The 19393-nt window shown below is 59.4% G+C and overlaps 1 protein-coding gene across 2 annotated transcripts in view; it reads left to right on the top strand.

The window, feature by feature from the left end:
- LOC141922472 (dedicator of cytokinesis protein 2-like) overlaps positions 1-19393 on the top strand; it is a 67472-nt gene that overhangs the window by 17183 nt on the left and 30896 nt on the right. For both annotated transcript variants that reach the window (XM_074821650.1, XM_074821649.1), the window contains exons 23-28: positions 4479-4590; positions 12944-13014; positions 13601-13707; positions 15381-15508; positions 16102-16173; positions 17141-17236. In XM_074821650.1, the coding sequence (XP_074677751.1) occupies positions 4479-4590; positions 12944-13014; positions 13601-13707; positions 15381-15508; positions 16102-16173; positions 17141-17236 (586 nt within the window). The remainder of the gene's footprint in view (positions 1-4478; positions 4591-12943; positions 13015-13600; positions 13708-15380; positions 15509-16101; positions 16174-17140; positions 17237-19393) is intronic.

Raw genomic sequence — 19393 nt, 5'->3', positions numbered from 1 at the left:
TGGTGGTCTGGCACAGAGGGAGGGAGGCAGCGCCGCCGTCCCGGTGTGGGAGAGCTCCCGCAGCGCGAGGGCCCGTGGCAAGACGGGCGCCGTCACACAAACCGCTCTCTGGCCGACGCGTGGCGTTTCACAGCATTTGCGAAGCGTGTTGGTGGCAACAGCGTGGAGCAAGCTGGTGGTTTACTGTCCATCAGGCTAATTGCCACCAGTTTGCCTGATCGAGAGCCTTGGTGCCCCTGAGAGCGGCTCTGGCACTGTGGCTGTGGGGTTGCCCACGAGCCCTGGGCTGGCGCAGAGTCCACGCTGCCCCCCTGCAGCTCCAGTTGCTTTGCTCCGTCGCTGCGGTCAGGCTCTGCCGCGGTGGCACCGGGAAATGCCTGGCTGCTTTGTGCCCTGCTAACGCAAACACCACGTGGAGGGACCTGCAGCGACGTCCTGCCCGAGGCACCAGCTCTGAGGAGGGTTGTAAGAAAGAGAGAGACTTCTGACTTGTCCTGTAGTGAGAGAATGAGGGGCAATGGTTTTAAACTGACAGAGGGGAGATCTAGATGAGACATAAGGCAGAATTTCTTCCCTGTGAGGGTGGTGAGGCCCTGGCACAGGCTGCCCAGAGAAGCTGTGGCTGCCCCCTCCCCGGAAGGGTTCAAGGCCAGGTTGGACGGGGCTTTGGGCAACCTGGGCTAGTGGGAGGTGCCCCCATGGCAGGGGGATGGGACTGGATGGGCTTTAAGGTCCCTTCCCACCCAAACCCTCCCGTCACCCTGTGATAAGCAGTGGAGGGGGCTGGGAGCCTCGGTGCCTCCTTGTTGCTGCTGAGGAGAAGGTCAAAGTCGCCCCCAGCTACCTCCAGAGTCCTCCCAGGACCTGGTTCTGTTCGTTCTGTGGGCACGGGGTTCCCGTCCTCATCTGCGCGATGGGACAAACAAGCCTCCCCTGGGCAGGCGTGGGTGAGCCTGGCTGTGCTGCTGGGCTGAGGTGGAAAACTGGAAACACGACCCATTAGTTACCAGAAAAAGCAAGTTACGTTCCTCTTTCATTCCAAGTATGCGGCACCGAAAGCTGAAGCGTGCCAAGGGAGTGGCGGGAGGTGAGGCCAGCGTGGTGAGGAGCCGCATTGGGGTCCCGGCGCCCGCAGAGGGGTCTCAGGCCTCACGTTGCCCCGCTCTGTCTTGATTTGCTGCCTGCCGGGTGCCCCCGCGCAGCTCGCGCTGCGTCTGCCGGTGTGTCCCGTCTGTCCTTCCTCGTCCATCCCGCCTGCCCGCCCTTCCCAGGGTCTCGTTCCTGGCTGGGCAGCTGCTGCAGGGCTCTGCAGTACCGACCTCCTCATCATACATGAGAATACAGAGCAAATTCCCCAGCTTATAGAGCTTCTGGCAGAGAAAATTAATTATATGGAGCATTTGCAAACAGCCCTGTGAATTAGTTTGCATTGGAATGAAGACATCCCTGAAGACATTTAGTGTTTTTATTCATCTTCCCTTTATCTTAGTGATCTTAACAGTGCGGTAACACGGACTCCTCAGATCTTCTAAATACTTTAAACGGTGCTACAATTTGTACACAGTCTATAATTTAAAGAAATTAGATTGTAATTATAATAAGTTACTGCAGATTGCTGTATCTATTTGATTATGTGTGCTGCTGCTGGAATCGGATGAGCAGCTCAAGTAGCTTGTACGAGGATCCCAGGTTGCTGCGAGGACGATTGAAGCGGGGCCTGGCCGGTGGTTCATTGCCCGAGTCCCTTGGGCAGCTCTGCGGCCACTGCGTGGGGAAGGGGCTCCCGGACCCCCCTGGCTCGGGCAGGAGGCGTGGGAGCCCGTGGGCTGGGAAGGGGCCGGATCCTGGCACCTCCCGTGGGGGCTCTGTGCCCAAAACATGCTTTTCCGCAGGGAGAGGCTGTGCTGCTTCTCCAGCTGCGCTCCCCTTCGGCTCCCCATGCACTACGCTGCCTGGGGCGGGGCTGGTGGGGCCCCCCCACCCTTCCCGACATCGGGGACCTCTCCTGTCCCCTGCCATCGTCACCCCATGTCCCCTCAGAGCCCCCCGGCAGCTGGGGGGTGCTGGGACCTGGTGACAGAGCGGTGACGTGGTCCCCACTCGCTGCTTCCTCCCTGCCAGTTCCTCTGGCTGCTTCTGCTTTTCGGCTGCCACCGAGGGGGTGAAGGTTTCCTGAAAGTGCTTGTCGTCACCCCGGGGCTCGCCCTGCGCAGGGGCTCCTCTCTGGCCAGTGTGGGGCGAGCCAGGGTTGCTCGCTCTTGCCAGCACCCCTCTGCAGCCCCCTGGTTCCTGCAGCCAGCCCCCCGCTCTGGCAGCACCGTGGGCTCTGCCGTGGCCCCGCTTGTCCCTTCTCGTGTCCCCAGGGCAGCCCCGCACCCCTGAGAGGACTGGCCCCTACCTAGCCCCTGCCCTCCAGCCGGGGACCCCACGGCTGCTGGGTGTCCCCACTGGCCCCCTCCTGCAGGGACTTTGCTGGGGTCCCCAACGGCTGCCGGGTCCCTGCCGCGGTCTGAGCCACAGAGGGTTCTCAGGCAGCACGGCCCTTCCCCAGAACCGCGCCGACCCTTCCCCAGAACTGCGCCGACCCTTCCCCAGAACCGCGCCGACCCTTCCTGGGTAAATCCCCTTCCGCGCGGGTTTTACCGCAGTCAGTCCGTACTGATTTGCTTTGGGAGCTGATGGCCAGACAGTTTTTCCTGTCGCTTCGCTGATGGCGCTCGGAGGATTTCGGTGCTGTCCTCGAGCTCGGCTGCGTGCCGGAGCCCAGTGCTGCAGGGACCGAGGCAGGACTGTGCCTGGTGCCTTTACACCCAAGAGGTGTCGGGCCCAGGGAGCAGGCTTCGCATTGACGAAATCCTCCAACCCAACAGGTCACCGTTAAATTAAAGACCATGTCTGCCCTGATCTTGCCTTGAGTGAGCTGCACGCGCAGACTGCTTTATACCGCTCTGCTGTGAGTCATTACACACTCAAGGGTTCAGAGATCGGTGTTGATGATACGTCTTAGAATTGTTAAAATAGCATATGGTATTCGTGCGGGCCCTCTTTAAGGTAAAAATACAGAATTTTATAGACAAGACGTGAGGTGAGCTTGAAAATCCATGCCAGTCAGTTGTGGGTAGATTCATTAAAAAGAGGGACTGTGAAAAATCAAACAAATCTCTAATCAATGATGATCATCGCACGGTATTGTTGCTGTGAGAGTAGAATCTCTCTCATGTCCTTTTGCTTATTTTAACACATAAAGACTTTGTTACATTTCCCGGGCTGTGCTGGGGTGTTGGACCAGGCAGGAGAGGGGGGGCTGCAGGGACTCCAACTCTGCAGTAACTTTTAACGTGCAGGACCCTTCTTGAGTCGGTCTGAGCTTTGTCTTGGCTTGGAGCTCGGCGAAGGGCTGTAAAGCAGCCGCTGCTCAGCCGGCGCGTTTGTCTGAGCACATCTGAGGCGCCTCAGGCAGATCAAGAGGCTCCTTCCCGCCGACAAAGCTACGACGTTCCGTGTGTGCCCTGGGGTTCGTTTACCAGATAGCAAAGATGAGTTTGAACGGAGAACTATCCAACCGTAATTTTAGAAAACAAAGCAGCAAAGTTTTTACAAAAACTAGGCTCAGTAAATACAGCTGGTAAGCAAAAAATGACAGATCTTGTTTGTTCTGCTGCTGTACGCACAATTAGAAACCAAAACACAATTAAAAACCAAGCAGGTTGTCTTGCTGCGGTGGCAGTCGGTGTACGGGGGTCAGGTCGGGCTGGAGGACACGTCTGTTTCGGCGGCCACGGGGAAACCTGCGTTTGATCCCTCATTGCCCCCATCCGTGCGTGCGGCCGCTCCCCAGCAGAGCTCAAGGCGTCATCCCCTGCGGCAGTGGGTGGTGTGAATCGGCTACGATAGCACCCGTGTCTCACAAGGAGTTACTGCCGTGACTTTATCTGGTGATTCTGCTTTTGACTGGCAGCTTTGAAACTTTCTGGCAGTTTTGCACGTCTCACGGCTGAAACCCCCCACGGGTTTGGTTTATTCTGCGGCTGGTCACGCAGGTTGTGTTGAGGCTGGAGGGTGCAGGAGGTTTCCTGCTCAGGTGGGAAGAGGCTCACCTCCTTTGAGAGGACTTGGGTGTGTAAAATCATGTAAAAGAATCTATTTTAAAAAAAAAGGGTATATATGTAAGTATGTATAAGGGGTGTACACAAGTAAGACAGCAGGTAGCGGTCTTTAATACGGGTAATTCTGCACAATTGAGGTGCTGAGTCTGGCTGGCCCTGGGGCTGTGGCCGTGCCAGGGTGGTGGTCGTGCCGGGGTGGTGGCCATGCCAGGGCTTGCTTCTAGACCCAGCTATGAAAAACGGTCACCGAGGGGAGTAATTAACTGGGATCTCAGGTGACACCCTGTCAGAGGCCTGTGTGGGGGGTCCTGGGGGTCGGCGCGGTGCCGCGCGGTGTGACGCAGCGTGGTGCGGTGACTCTGGCTGTTGCAGGCTCTACGAGGGGAAGGAGACGGCCGAGTTCCAGTGCTCACTGCAGCGGTTCTTCCTCTCCCTGAACCAGCTGATGAAGTCCCCGCTGGAGGGTCCCACGCTGCTCTCCCAGGTACGGCGGGGGCTGGTGCTGCAGGGGGGCTCAGCTCTGGCGCGTGGCGGGATGGGTGGTTCTGGCTGTGCCTGTGCCAGGGTGACACTGGCTGTCCCCGTGCTGGGGTGACACCAGCTGCCCTGCATGCCCCGTGCGGTGCCTCGCTCTCCCCAGGGACCCCCACCCGTGCCCCCTGCGCAAACCACCCCTAAGCCCCAGACCACAAAACCCTGTGTTGCGCTGGCGCTGGGGACTGCACCGCAGGTTTGGGTCAGCATCTCGGTGCCACTGGGCAAACGCTCTCCTGGCCGTGCCTGTGCCGCAGCCCAGAGACAAGGGTCTTGGGAGGGATCCTGGGGCTCGTCCCCATCCTGGAGCTCCCTGCGGGCTGACACGGGGGGGCTGGGGGGAGCAGAAACAGTGCCCTTTGCGCTGGGGTCCCCGTGGGCATGGCCGTGTCCTTTACCAGTGTTGAGGTCCTGCAGCTGCTGGTGTGACGGTGCCGGGGGCCAGAACTGAACGGAGAAGGTGCCGGAGCCCCGTGCCCTCTGCGGAGTCACTTGGCAGGGGGAGGCAGGAGCCAGTGCAGTGCCAGGGGTGGGGTTGGGTCTGCACTCGGTGCCCGTGGTCTCGCAGAAGCAACATTGTCTGTGGGCCAGGATGCGCGGTGGCAGCTCCTGCTCCAGCGCTGCGTTATTTCATGGCATTCTTAGATAATCCCTTATAAACTAATCTAAAGAAGAGTAGTTTGAAGACCATCACGACAGCTATCCTCACGCAGAGGAGGGGGAATGTCCCACCTAAACACTGATGGTTACTCCGGTTTCCATTGCGGTACCGTTGCTCTGCTGTGGTAACCCCACGCGCTGCAGCATTACCGACTGCTGCTCATCCACCTGGGCAGTTTCTGCCCTGTACAGCACCTGGTTCAGCTCTGCAGGAAATAATTCCTGCAAACGCATCCTGAGCAGAGCGGCCTCCATCCAGCGCAGAGGGGAAAGGTCTGCCTGCGGGACGAAGCTCACGCCTGGGGTCCAGCTGAGGCGTGGGGATACACGTCTGTGCTTCACCCCAGCGCCCTGAGGCTGCAGCCCTGAGGCAGATGGAGTTAATTGGAAGTGAGGAGGCTGCAGCCATCGCAGCGTTGCGGAGTTTGGGATCTGGCTGTGATAGTGCTAAGACAAAGGTTTTAGATTTTAGAAGAGCAAACTTCAGCTCACTCAGAGCTCAGCTGGGAGGGATTCTGTGGGAAGCTTCCGTGGACAATAAAGGAGCCAGCGAGTGCTGGGAGTTTTTCAAGAACACTCTCCTGGAAGCACAAAACCAGTTCATCCATTTTAAAGGTGAGGGAAGTAGACGGAGAGAGACTCCCTGGCTTAACTGAGAGCTTCTGGGTCTGCTCAAAACCAAGAGAGAAGCGAACCAGAGATGGAAAAGCAGACGAATGCCCGTTGAGAACTACAAAGGCATTGCGGGGTGTGCAGGGACGCTGTTAGAAAAGCAAAAGCTCCTCTCGAATTGAAATTGCCAGGGATGTCAAAAACTACAAGAAAGGGTTCTTTGGGTATGTAAACAGCAAGCAGAAACAGAAGGGAAATAGAGGTGAATTAGTCACCAACCACACTGAGAAGATGGAGGTTCTCGACACTTCCCTTACCAGCACTGGGGGCCCCGGGCCTGGGGAGTGAAAATCCAGGTGGATGCAGACACAGACCCACCAGTGAAGGAGGAGCTGCTCTGTGAGCTGTTACGGGAGCCTGAGCCCTACAGGTGGGTGGGCCCCGATGTCACCCACCCAAGGGTGTTGAGAGATGACTGATGTCGTGAGGCTGCTCTCCATAGTCTTTGAGAAGCCGTGGAGATTGGGGGACGTCCCAGAAGACTGAAGAAGGTCAATGTCACCCCCATCTACAAGAAAGGCTTAAAGGAGGATCCAGGAAATTATCAGGCCTATCAGTTTAACTTCAATCCCTGGGAACGTTCTGGAACGAATCCTCCTGGGGGCTGTCACAAGTCAAGTGAAGCATGTGACTGGGAAGAACCAGCACGGAGCCACCAAGGGAAGTGGTGCTGACAAACCCGATCACCTTCTCCGACAAAGCAGCCTGCTCAGTCGGTGGGGGGTGAGCGGTGGACGTTGCCTACCTGGATCTCTCCAGGGCTTTCAATGTGGTTCCCCACTGCCTCCTCCTAGAGACGCCGATGCGTTACGGCCTGGACAAGTGTCGGTGTGGTGCCAGGGGAACTGGCTGGCAGCCTGCACCCGAGGGTGCTGGGGAACGGCTCCTTCTCAAACTGGCAGCCTGTCACAGGGGGGGTCCCCCAGGATCGATATTGGGCCCAGTGGTGTTTAACATCTCCAGAGGTGATCGGGATGGTGGGACCAAGTGCACCCCGAAGTTGGCTGATGAGCCCAAACTGGGGAAGTGGGGACTTTGAAAGGGAGAGCCACCCTGCAGGAAGGCCTGGAGAGGCTGGACGAGTGGGCTAGCAAGAGCCTTATGGGCAAGTGTAAGCAACAAGGACAAGTGTAAGGTCTCACACCTGGGAAAACCTAATCCAGGAGTGCAGCACCGGTTGGGATCTACCCGGCTGGGGAGCAGCTCTGGGGACAGGGACCTGGGGGTCCTGGGGGACACTAGCTAAATACAAGTGACCCGCAGCAGCAAAAAAAGGCAACGGGGTGCTGGGCTGCATCACCAAGGGCATCACCAGCAGAGATAAAGAAGTGATTATCCCACTCTGCTCAGCGCTTGTCAGGCCACACCTGGAATCCTGTGCTCAGTTTTGGTCCCCGCTATGCAAAAAAACTGTGGCCAGGCTGGAGAGGGCCCAGAGGAGGGACACAGGGATGATCAGACACTGGGCTGCCCTGTGAGGACAGGCTGGGAGAGCTGGGTTTGTTCAGCCTTGAGAAGAGAAGGCTCCGGGAGACTTTAGCACCATGTTCCAGTATTTGAAGGGTGGCTACAAAGCAGATGGAGACTCCCTTTGTACAAGGAGTCCCATGGAAAGATGAGGGGTGATGGGTATGAGTTACTCCTGGGGAGATTCTGACTGGACACGAAAGGAAAGTTTTTACAATGAGAACAATCAGCCACTGGAATAATCTCCCCAGGGAAGTCAGGGATTCCCCAATATTGGATGCTTTTAAGGTTCAGCTGGACAGGGTGCCGGGCCAGCTTGCCTAGACCGCGCTTTTGCCAGGAAAGGTTGGACCAGTTGATCTGTGAGGCCCCTTCCAACCTGACATTTGATGGTTCCATGATTCTATTTCCTCACGTACTGTTGCGGTGCTGTGGTTTTGGGGTGGGACCCTCAGTCTGGGGCGAGGACTCGGGAGCCGTCCTCCACCCAGAGCAGCCTGCAGGAAGCTGAGGACCAGGCTCTGCAGTCTGCCCCTGCGGCTGCTGCTGCCAGGTTTGTAGATCTGACCGTTTCTCCTGGAAACAGCCAAATTCTGCCGTGGAATCTCGGCTGTCAAGAGGCTCCTCTCCCTGTGAAAATCACTCTTCTGGTTGCTATTAACTTTGTTAGAGAGAGCAGGAGAAACTGAAGCTCTCTGGCAGATCTATGGTTGGACTCAATGATCCCAAGGGTCTTTTCCAACCTGAATGATTCTGTGTGATTCTGTGATCTGTGCTGTTCTCTTTCAGGGCCGTGTCCTCCTTGGAAGCCCCCCAGGCCCTTCCTTGGGGATTGCTGGAGTCTCAGGCGGGTCTGGGTGCTGCAGCCGCACTCTGTAGTGGGTTTCGGTGTTGCGCAGTAGCGGGACTTGATCCTTGAGAGACCTTCCCTCTGCTCCTGTCTCTTCTGGGTAGGAATACCTGCGCTCAGAGATCTCGTCACCGGTCGCTGGCTTGGCGGTGGCTCCGTGGGGGTGGCCGAAAGGGGAGCTCATCGCATCAGCGTGGGGCGGCATCGGGGTGGATTCTCATTGACCTCCCCCAGGTCATTTTTGGTCGTTGCCTCCCAACTTTAAATTTGCCCGTTTTGTCGATGCAGCTTGTGTTTGGTGTTTCTGAGTGTGGTTTTGTGCTCAGCCACATGGCAGCCCGCAGTGTCATCTCTCCTGAGCGTGGTGTCAGCCAGGTCTCCTCCTCGCCGTCACTTGTCCTCCTCGTTGCTCACCACCGGCGCTGCTGTTCCGCAGCCGTTACGGTGACGGGGTTTCTCTCACGTCACCAACAAAGTGTTTTGCTAGGGGAGAGAGTGCCCAGGTGAAATTATTTGGTGTGGAAGTGAAAATCAGAAAATGGTCTTAAAAGTGAGAAATCCCTTAACTTTAAATGTGCGGTAATGGGCTCCGAGCTGACCGACATGCTGGTGGGTGAGACCTGGGACTATAATGGACAGTGCTCCGGCATCATCAGCTCCGTGCTGGCGCTGATCAGGGAACGCTCACTCAAGGTTGGGAATTGTCAGGAATGGACTCGAGAAGAAAACAGGAAATGTCCTTTGGCACAGCGTAAGTCCCTGTGGTGCGTCTGTGCCCGTGCTTTGGACCGTGCAGCTGAGGTGGAGAAGCCCCAGCGAAGGGTGACCGGGCGTATGGGGCAGCTTTCCGGTGGGGTCACCTACCCGGCCAGCCCAGAGCCCTCCATCCATCCTGGAAAAGAGACAAGCAGGGAGATGGGGCAGGGAGCTGCAGATTCGCCTCTGGTCTGGAGAGGCGGGTGGGAGATGGAGATGATTGCTTGAGGTCTCTCCTGACTCAGACAGAGGGAGCGTCTTGGCAAAGGCCGAGCTTGTTCATCTGCTGCGCGGTGAAGCTGTTGAGCCCCTTGTGACGGTCTGTGTCTGCTCCTGGCAGCCGGACGGGGGTGCTGAAACTTTGTGCCAGTTTGAAAACGGCCGTGGAAGAACCCCCCCCCCCCCTCCCAAGATTATGTTGCTGCAAAGACATTTGTGACTCAAGAGGCCCTGACCTTGGCCCTGACCTTGGGAAGCACCACTGCGGGCTTGTGAGCCAGCAAGGTCCTGTCGTCTCCCCTGCCGAGCCTCGAGCCAAGTGCCTGGCCTGTGCTGCCCGTCTGCTGCTGCCCAGCCCCCACTGCCCGGGCCCAGCTGCTCCCTCTCCGGAGGGTCCCGTGGCTTCCCTGGCATCCTGACCCACGGCCGCGCTGGCCCCAGTTCTTACACTGTGTCTTGCAGTGGTGTCCACTGGGCCCCAGCCGCTGGCTCTTGCTGCAGCCGGCCCAGACGGTGTGTCCTGAGCACCTCGAGCAGGCGCTCCGAGGACAGAACTTCTTCCTTGTTCCCCAAGTGGACTTGTGCAGACCCCCGGCGTCTCCAGCTGTGGTGACAGCTCCCGTCTCACAGCTGAGGGTGAGACCCGGAGGACCCATTCGCGGCTGACGCAAGCTTTGCAGCTCCATCCTGTTCTGCCTACTCGTTTGGTTAAAGCTGCAATTATCTGATCAGCCCAAGGCAGAGCTGATAATAGCTCGTTAGCTGCAGCACTCCTGCAGAGGCCACCTCTCCTGTGGGGAGAGCCAGTTCTCCCTTGGACTACTTCAGGCTGGGAGGTTTTGTGCTATTTTGACTGCTTGGGGCCGTGGAGAGGAGGACGAGTCTCTTTTGGCTCCGCTTACTGGTGTTGGACAGACTGGGGGCCAGGATGGACTGGGTCCTGCACCCACAGGTTGCTGCTTGCGGCCGTTTCCCTCTGTTCCCGCCTCGAGAAGGACGAACCCGCTCCCCTCCGCCTGCCCTCGGCGCCGGTCCAGCACTACTGCAGCTGGGCAGGGTGGAGTGGAGGGGATGCCCGCGGCCGCTGCGGCCCCTCGGGGTGTTCGGGTTTGCGTTTGGATTTCGCGGCCCGGCTCAGGGGTGCGTTTTCCCGAGGGGGTGCTCTCACCAGCATCCAGGGTCGGAGCTCCGCTGAGATCGCTCTGACTCTGCCCCAGCGGCCGCTGGCGCGTGGGTGCGTTTCTGCAGGGCAGCTGGTTCAAACAAGCATTGTCGCTCGGCAGCAGGGGAGAAATCAGACACAATTTGTATGTCATAGCCTGGCTGACACACTCTCGCCACAAAAAATCAGTAAGAGGGGGCTTGAACATTTTCAGTTCTGCAAGGCCGGGCAGCTACCTTGGCAGTTCCAGTAAAAGCCAGAACCAGTTTCTGGAAGAAATCCTCTGTGAGATGTGGGTGCCCATGTTTAAGAAGTCTTGTAACACTGGAAAATTCCTTGAGGAATGAGAAAAATTCTGTAGTATCTCATTTTTCAAAAAGTGAATGAGATGACCTTGCTGACTGTAGACCAAAGAGGCTGACTGTTGGTTCTGGCTCAGTCGTGGAGAGGATGCAATCAATTCAGAGTTAATGGGTGGCAGAATAATTAATGCTAATCAGTCCAGCTTTACTAAGCATGGAGTTTAATAAAAGAAAATCAAATTTAGCTGTTACTTTTTTGAAGTTACAAATGTGACTGACTAAGATAACTGACATAATAGGTGAGACTAACAACTGTTTGACTTGATACAGCATTCTGATTTAAAATTAGCGTTGTGTAAGTTTATTAAAATAACTACTTTTAATCTCTTTAATATATATCTTCTTGGTTCTAAAAAAAGTCATTACAAACGGAGAGCTGTCGTGCAGGGCTGGGCATTTCTTTGGGTCCCAGGGAGTCAGCTCAGACATCTCTCCGTGCTCACTGACCCACCAGCCGGCTCTGGCCCGGTGGGGCCTCGGGTGGAGTTTTTAATCATGAGCAGAGGGCCAAGGGTCCGCCCTGCCCGTTGCTGCCCTGGCGTGGGCAGCAGCCACCCAGTGAGGGCTCAGAGCCGAGCAGAGGTTTCGGCCCCGCTGCAGGGTGCTCCCGGGGCAGATCCCACCGGGACTCGCCCGGCCCCTGCCCATAATCTCCGTGCTCACTGTGCTCCCAGGGAGGTGGCCAAGGGGAGCTTGTCCAGGTGTTGAGGGTTAAACTTTTAGAGCAACGTAGTGATATTATGCTTAGGTCAAGGTGTTCGTTGTCTATGTTAAAGCCAAAGGCATCTCTAATCAGCAGAACAAGGAGATCAGCTTCTTTGAGCAAGGACATCCTGGAGCCGTTAGACCTTGGAGAGGGTCCGTTGCCAACTGGGCAAGCAAACTCAAGGTCTGTGTGTCCTTCACTCAACCACCCTCATTCTAATACTAAAAATCACACCTGTAGGTTAAGAAGAGACTTGCCTAGGTGAAGCCCCTTCCCCTGAGCATGCGTAGTGGTAGAAGTATTGTGTCAGCAGTATTATAATTATATGTAAATTACCAACCAATCATCGTAGAGAGGATGGGCTTGGAAAATTACTAACTCTGCAAGTTTTGTGTATAAATACAGCACGCAAAGTCCTGTTGGTGTGCTGGATTTGTGGGAAACCACTGAGCCCCCAGGCTCGTGCAACCCTAAAATAAATAAGCGATGTCTCTCCTGGGTGTGTGATTATCGGGCAATGAAGCCGCTTTTCGGACAGCGCAGGCGCTGTTAAAACCAGGTGGATTTGCAGTAGGCCCCAGTCCCTCGCTGTCGCTCAGAGGGAGATGGCAGGCTCGATGCCGAAACCGCTGGGTAAAAACACCCAGAGCTGGATCGCGCAGCGGTGGGGCCTGTGTGGCTCCAGGGGCATGGAACCTCCTGGAACTGCTGTCGGGGTGCAGCAGCGGGCAGAGGCCACCGCTGGCACCCGGCCGGGTCCAGAGGCTGGGGGGTCCCTGGCGCTGCTGCCAGCGCAGCTGGAACCCGGGGGGATCCCAAAGGACCTGCTCCCCTGGCAAAGCTGGAGGTAAACTGGACTCAGCGAGTCGTTTACACTGCTCAGTCACGTCACAGACACAATGAAGAGATTTTAATGCAGAACAATTTACAGCCGGTGTGTTGGCTGTTCCAACCAGCTGTCCCCGGGCGTGGAGCCGGGCTGGGCACGGGGCAGCCCCAGGGCAGCCCTGGCCATGGCAGCAGCGGCTGCTGGAGCCACGAGTGGTGTCGGAGGGTCTGACAGGTGACACAGGCCAGGGACCACATCCCTGATGGTCTTGCTGTAGGAGTTTGGGTGGTTTCAGAGTAAAAGCTGGGGACTCTCATTGACAGTGGTGGGGGTGTGTGACCATAGCGGTGCTGGGGGCTTCGCTGGGGGCTCAGCAAGAGGAAGCGGCTGGACGACCCTTCCCCAGGGCGGGTGGGGGCCGTGGGCTGGCAGCTGTGGGCCAGGCTGGGCACACTGCTGCTTTAACGAGAGGGGACCGAACGAGGACAGTGCTGGCTCACAGCCCAGGGGGAGGTAGGAGGGGCCGGGGTCACCTCCCTGCCTGCACGGTGTCTGTCTGTCTGTCCGTCCCGCCCTGCCCGCATGGCTGGCACAGAGTCAGCTCTCTCATCTCTTCGCAGGGAGCAGCCCTGAAGTACCTGCCTTCCATCCTCGAGGATGTGTTTGGGATCTTCGACTCCTCTGTGCTGGGGTAGGGTCCCCGTCCCCCCCCCAGCCCTGCTCTGTGGCGTGCTCAGCGCCTGCCACAGGAACCTCTGCCCCCGCTCCCCTCCCGTGGTGACACGGGCCAATGCTGTTGAGCCAAGGGTGAAGGCAGGCGGAGGGGTCGGGGTTTCCTGATGCTGGGGAGTTGCCTCCTCATCCCCCTCTTCGCGCAAACCCAGGGGAGGGTTTTGCTCAATTTGAGCTTCAGGCAGGGGCTGAGCCTGGAAACCCCCAGCCCCGGCTGCGTCCCCTTCAGGAATCCAGGCAGAATCCAGGCAGGGCTTTTATGCCGGGTGTCTTGCGGGGTGGTTTACACACGGGCTGCCTCGCGGCTTTGTGCGGTGGGACTGTCCTACCCCGCGCCCCTTGCACAGCTCTGTCCCCATCGAGTGGCCCTCCTGGCCTGGCAGCCCCTTCCTGACCGAAACACGGTGGCAATTGGTACCCGACCCCCTGCTGCTGCGTTTCTCTTCCACAGAAGGAACGGGGCTGGTGCTCAGAACTGCAAAACCAGGGGGGCTCTGGCAAGCCCTGTGTTTAACACTCGCTAAATCCTCTCGCCTGGATGGCAGGGCCTTGCTGCGGGACTTCATCGGGAACCTGCCGGCCCAGCGCCTGCTGAAGCAGAAGCTGCAGTCCCTGACCGACATTGTCAACAGCAAGATCTTCCAGTCCTACGGTGAGAGGGGGCACAGGGGCTCCTGGTGGCACTTACATAGTGCTGAGGGATCTGGTGGAGTTGGGAACGGTCAACGCTTGGGCTGGAGGATCTTCAAGGGCTTTTCCAACCCCAATGATTCTGTGATTCTGTGGGTGTGAGTAGGATTTCCCAGGCCTGCCGTGAGTCCAATGCTGTTTGGTGTTCTTAGGACTTGTCTAGGGGATGGAGGAAAGAGCAGACTTGGTAAATTTTGCCCTGTAAGGCAGCCTTGGCTGGAGGCATGCTGGAGGACAGACTCGGGATTTAAAATAACGTCAACAAGTCGGAGAAAAGGTTTTGAAAGATGTAGATTGTACTTAAATTAAAAACAATCGTGTGAGAGCAGTTGCTGAGCAGCAGGGGACGGAGCCCAGGGTGGCAGCAGTGCTGCAGGAGGGGTTGGGGGCCGGGGGAGCAGAGGGCTCGGTGACGCAGCCCTCGGGGGAGAGCATCCCTCAGACACACGAGCACCCAGCACCCTGCTCGGCATCGCCGAGGCCTTGGCTCAGCTTATTCCATGTGTGGTTTTGGGTGTCACAAGAAACTTGTGTCTAAACTGGGGAGAGTCCAAAGGAAAGTTGAGAGGGAAGTGGAGCTTAGGAGAAATGACCGAGGTCAGGGCAGGAAAGGGCACAGGGGAGACACGATGAGCTTCCAAATATCCACCCGGCATCGTGGGAGAGGAGGGGAGTGGGCTGCCCTGGGAGCTGGGCTGGGGGCCCTGGGTTTCGGGCACAGCAGGGGGGCTCAGGGGAGCAGGGGAGCAGCTCAGTGGGGGCAGCAGGAGCCGGTTGTGTCTCTGCCTGTGGAGGCTTTGAGCGGCAGCAGCGTGAACGTGTCTAACTCGGCCGTCGAGGTCACCTCCTGCCGCACACGCCGGCTCTGCTCTGAGCCTCCACAGTCCTGTGAGCGCTCCCGACGTCCTTCCCTGCATTCCGCCCCCGCCGGCGTCCTGCCCGGGGCCCTCCCCGTGCTCCCCGCTCCTGCACAGCCCCGCTCCTCCACACCCACCACAAGCAGACAAGAAAACAAGAAGAAACGTTTCTGCCATGCTCCTTCCCTCAGTCCCCCATCAGCGGTGAGTGGCAGCGTGGAGCCGTCGGCGCGGTGTCACCGCCCGAGGGGCAGAGCCGGCGGTAGGAAGAGCAGCGGGTTGTCATAGTCAGCCCTAGAGACTCCAGTTTACTGGATGGTGTCCAGTTTGAAAGGCTCCGTCTGTCAAATCTGAAGCGCCTTTAGCAGAGCAGAGAAGCAGAACAAAGCTCATTGGTGGAAGCTGAGGCAGGAGAAGTTCAGATGAGGCTTTTCTATTTTATTTTACTTGATTTTAGTAGAGAGGGTAAGTAGCTGTGTAACAGGGTGCAGCGGATTCTCTGTCCTGGAGCCTTCCCGCCAGGATCTGATGTTTTTCCAACAACCCTGCTCCATCCAAGGAGGGAGTTGACAGCTCCGTGTGTGTGGGTCACAGCCCAGACCAGGCGTTGTGCTGGTCCCCTCCATCCCATTGGTCCCTTTCCTGCCTTGTCCTCTCTGGTGCTGGGGTGGTGCCAGTGCCCACCAGCCCCGTGCCAGCACCCACCAGCCCCGTGCCAGCACCCACCAGCTCTGTGCCAGCACCCACCAGCCTGTTGCCTCCCTGTCCGCCCCAACAGAGTGCCGGGAGCTGCTGCTGCAGACGGCGGTGCCCATCCTGCAGGAGCTGATCGAGAAGGGAGAGGAGGAAGATGCCTGCATTGAGCTGCTCAGCAACATCCTGGAGGTGCTGTACAAGGCCCAGAAGGTAAATCCCATCTTCTCTGCTGCTTCCTTTTCCCTCTCCAGCAGTCACCTCGGAAGTGACCTGACTAAACCCATTTGAGTAGAGTTAAGCACAAATTACCGGCCACAATACGGTTAGGAGTGATCGTGGTCACCCACAGTCAAAGGGGGCTGTTGGTACCCACCAGCCCGGTGGGAACCTGCCCAAGATGGGGGTAAAAACCTTTTGATTTCCATCCCAGCTGGTCTGTGGTGAGTTCCCGTCGGTCCCCATAAGCGGGGGAGAGGCCCCCGGTGCGAGGGTGTGCATCGCTGGCCGTGCCTCTCGCTGGCCCAGCTCTGCAGACCCAGGAGGAAGGCGAGGGCAGGGCTGAAGGCAGCTGGTCCGCAGTTGCCTGCTGGCCCCTGGGCAGCGTCGCACTCCAAAATTAACAGTGGCGGCCCTAAACATGAGCCAGAAACCCCAGGCATGGGGGGGTCCAGCCCAGAGCCCCACAGCAGTCCCGCTGCGGGTGCCCGACCGCCCAAACGTGACTCGTCCCAGGATGGTCTTGGGGGGACGGGGCCATCCGTCCTGGGTGTCCTCCTGATTTCCTGGGGTGCTGCTTGTTGCAGAGAGTGGAGGAGCTGCGAGCGCAGCGCGGTGCAGGCGAGGGACGGCACAAGGACCGTGGGGACGCAGAGCTGGTGAGTGCCCCTCTGGCAGGCTTTGGCACTCGGGAGCCAGGTGGCCCTGTGCATTCGGGAAGGGCTTCTCTGTGCCTCCGTCCGGTGACAAACCCTCGATGGTCACCTGGAGCCAGCGCGCAGAGCCGGGCTGCTGGCAGCGATGCTGTGGTGGCGGGGTCAGGCCTGGAGGTGCCTCGCAGGGCTGGGAGGCCGGGGGTCTGCATGGCTCTAGGCTTGCTGTGAGCCCCCAGTGCCCTGTGGCCCCCCCCGGGGGTGTGTGTCTGTGCCCAGACCTTCGCCCTGCCCCCCCATAGCCTCGGCGCTTCACTGTGTGTGGTGGGTGGGCTTGGGCCGCTCCAGCTCTTCCCAGGCAATGAGCGAGCGAGGTCTCGGGGCTCTTGGAGGGCACAGGGCTGCGGGGTGGCCCGGTGACACTCCCAGCGCAGCAGGCGAGGCCTGAGCAGGGTGTGCGGGTGCTCCAGAGCTGGTCATAGCCCTGCCAGTGTGCCGGTGGCCCTGCTTGGCCCAGTGGTCTCGCTGCTCCCCAAGTGCTGGAGCATGTGGGGCCGTGCAGATGTGGCCACGCTGCTGGGGAAGGTGTGGCCGAGCAGATCCAGGGATGAACGACGGCTTTTGGTGGAGCGCAGGAAGGATGACATGGGGGCTCACAAGGCTGGAAGCAGCATACGAAAGCCGGAGCACAGTTGGTGACGGCCAATGGCCCCGGCAGCGCGGCCGCCGGTCACGGCTCTCGTAGGCTCTGCCCAGGCAGCGCGGGTGTTTGGGCTGAGCACGTGGGAGTCACAGGCACAGACAGTCCTCGCACGACTGCTCTGGCAGCTCCCTCCTGGGTCATCCTCCTCCTCCTCGTTTCCTGGGCGCACATGGCCACGGGGATGATGCTGTTGCCTGCGCTCCCCGTCCCAGCCCTGCGGTAGGCAGCGCCGGGCGCTCAGGCATGGCCGTGACACCTCTGACCTTGCAGGTGAAGGTGAAGAAGCATATCCAGCTGATCCTGGAGCGGCTGCTGCACACCGTCAACCGCAGGGTGATTGTCCTGGACCGGGAGAACAGCTTGCGGGTGAGTACCGCCGCCACCACCTCGCGCTGCACCGGGCGTCGGGGCTGCCTCTGAGCGACACAGGAGGTGGAAAAGGACCCGGGTGAGCATTGTGGAAGCAGATGAGGGCTTTGGGCTGTATTCTCCAGAAAAAAGAGACTGGACCTGGTGAACTGTCACAATTCTACATGCTAAGAACATGTGGGAGGAACGTGCTGGGAGGGGCAGGCAGGTCAGAGCAGGGCTCAGCTGAGGCTTCGCGCACTGACTGCGGGGATCTGATCGAGGAGCGGGAAGTGGAGCTGCGGCAGCGCGGGTCTGTGGGTACTTCGGTGTGGATGTGGCGGCAGAGCCAGCGTGCTCGGCTAGGCAGTGAGGAGGAGCTGGCCTGGAAAGCTGCTCTGGGTGATGAGGGCGGGCGAGGAGCTGGGTCTGACAGTGCTCCAGGGGCCTGGAGAGGGCGGCAGGGCCGTGCAGCAGCAGGGCCGCGCCGTGCCGCGGGGCCGTGCCATGCCAGGCTGCATGCATGCCTGGAGCAGCAGCCTGGCCCTTTGCTTGAGCCTTCCTGGGCAAAGCCTGCAGGTCTGCCATGCTGCTCTTCGTCCTCGTGAATAAAGACTGAGCTAAACCCGGGTGATAGAGCCCGCAGGATGGGAGCTTCACCCTCGCTGGCCCTGCCGTGCTCTGCGGCAGATGAGGCCGCTCTGGTCTGTGGGTGTCCCAGGTGCCGGGATTGCTCCCGCCGACCTGCTGAGGCACCGACGCTGCTGCTCCCTGCCCGGTGACCCCTCCTTGCACCCCCGAGGGACGGGGCAGGCATGAGGGCTCCCACAGAATCATCTAGGTTGGAAAAGACCTTGAAGATCATCTAGTCCAACCATTAGTCCCAGCTCAGCCTGCTCTCCCCTGCCCTGCCGGCGCAGCCCAGGCAGGACGTTTGCCGACAGCGGCTCTCCCACCCTGGGGTGGCTTCACTGCAGTTCCCGGCACGTGCCTGGGCACAAGCGGCCTTGTGGCCCGGTGGTGCCACTTGGCCAGGCTGCCGAAAGCTCTGCCACCGGGGCTTTGCCAGGCGGGCACAGCGGGCTCTCAAGCATGAGTCACGCATGACTCAGGCAGGAGCCACAGCCAGGGTTGCGTTTGGTATCGTTTTGCTTTTAGCCTTTGTTCCCGGGCTGCGTGGTTCGGTGCTGGAGGAAGCGAGAGCAGCAAGAGCTGCTGGCCATGCTCTGCTGCGCCGTGAGTGAGGCGAGGAGGGACGCTGGGCGCTGTGTGGGAGATGGGGGGTGATCCTCACTGCCACTGCTTGCTGCCCTTCCCATGCGCTGGCCCCACCGGGCTCCACAAGCACCTTCCGGCAGCTTTCCCAGTGTCGTTCATGACTTCCGTGCCGCTGCCGCAGCCCCTGCTTCCAGCCTGGGGTCTGAGGCCCCTCAGCCTCAGCACTGCTGGGCCGCCTCAGCACCACCAGCCCCGCCTTGGCACCGCCGGCCCCCCTCAGCACCGCCAGACTGCAGCCCCCCCAAGCACCAGGTGGGTCCCGGCACAAGGTTTGGGGTTCAACGCTGCGTCGGCTCCAGCACATGCGGGTGTCCTGCTTTGGGGTGCTGCGGTGGGGGCTCCAGCCAGAGGGGCTGTGCCTAGACCTTCCCACCCCCTGCTCCCCCGGTGCTGGCTGCGGCCCGGCGTGCCCGGCACTTCCTGGCAGAGGCTTGGTGACATCGCCCGGCCCCGGCAGCTGGGGAGCACTCGCCCCGTGGCTCCCTGGTGGCAGAGGGTGGTTGGGGCACGTCCCGTCCCGTCAGGCTCTGGTGGGGAGCACGTACCGCACCACGCTGCCACCGCCGGCTGCTTCATCTGGGACCCTCATTAAACTGATGCCGAACAGCTCGTCTTGTGGGCAGCCCCGCAGGGGCTGGAATATTTGAGCTGCTAATTCCTTTCTGCCTGTAATTAGCCCGCACATCCTGCAGCCAGGGCATCCCTGCCAGCTGGCCACAAAGTGGGAGAGGGAATTTCTAGCCCCTGCAGCCCTCGGCAGCCCCGGGTACAGGCGGGCTGTGCGGGGCTCAGCCCTGGCCTCACTCGGAGGCTCTTGCGGGAAGGAGAGCCCTGTGCCCCGGGACCCCCACCCAGGAGGTTTTGGGGACAGGTCCCACAGTGACTGTTTCCCACTGT

The sequence above is a fragment of the Strix aluco genome, chromosome 4 (assembly GCF_031877795.1).
Source record: "Strix aluco isolate bStrAlu1 chromosome 4, bStrAlu1.hap1, whole genome shotgun sequence".
Classification (NCBI taxonomy): domain Eukaryota; kingdom Metazoa; phylum Chordata; class Aves; order Strigiformes; family Strigidae; genus Strix; species Strix aluco.
This window is presented reverse-complemented; position numbering and strand designations above follow the sequence as displayed.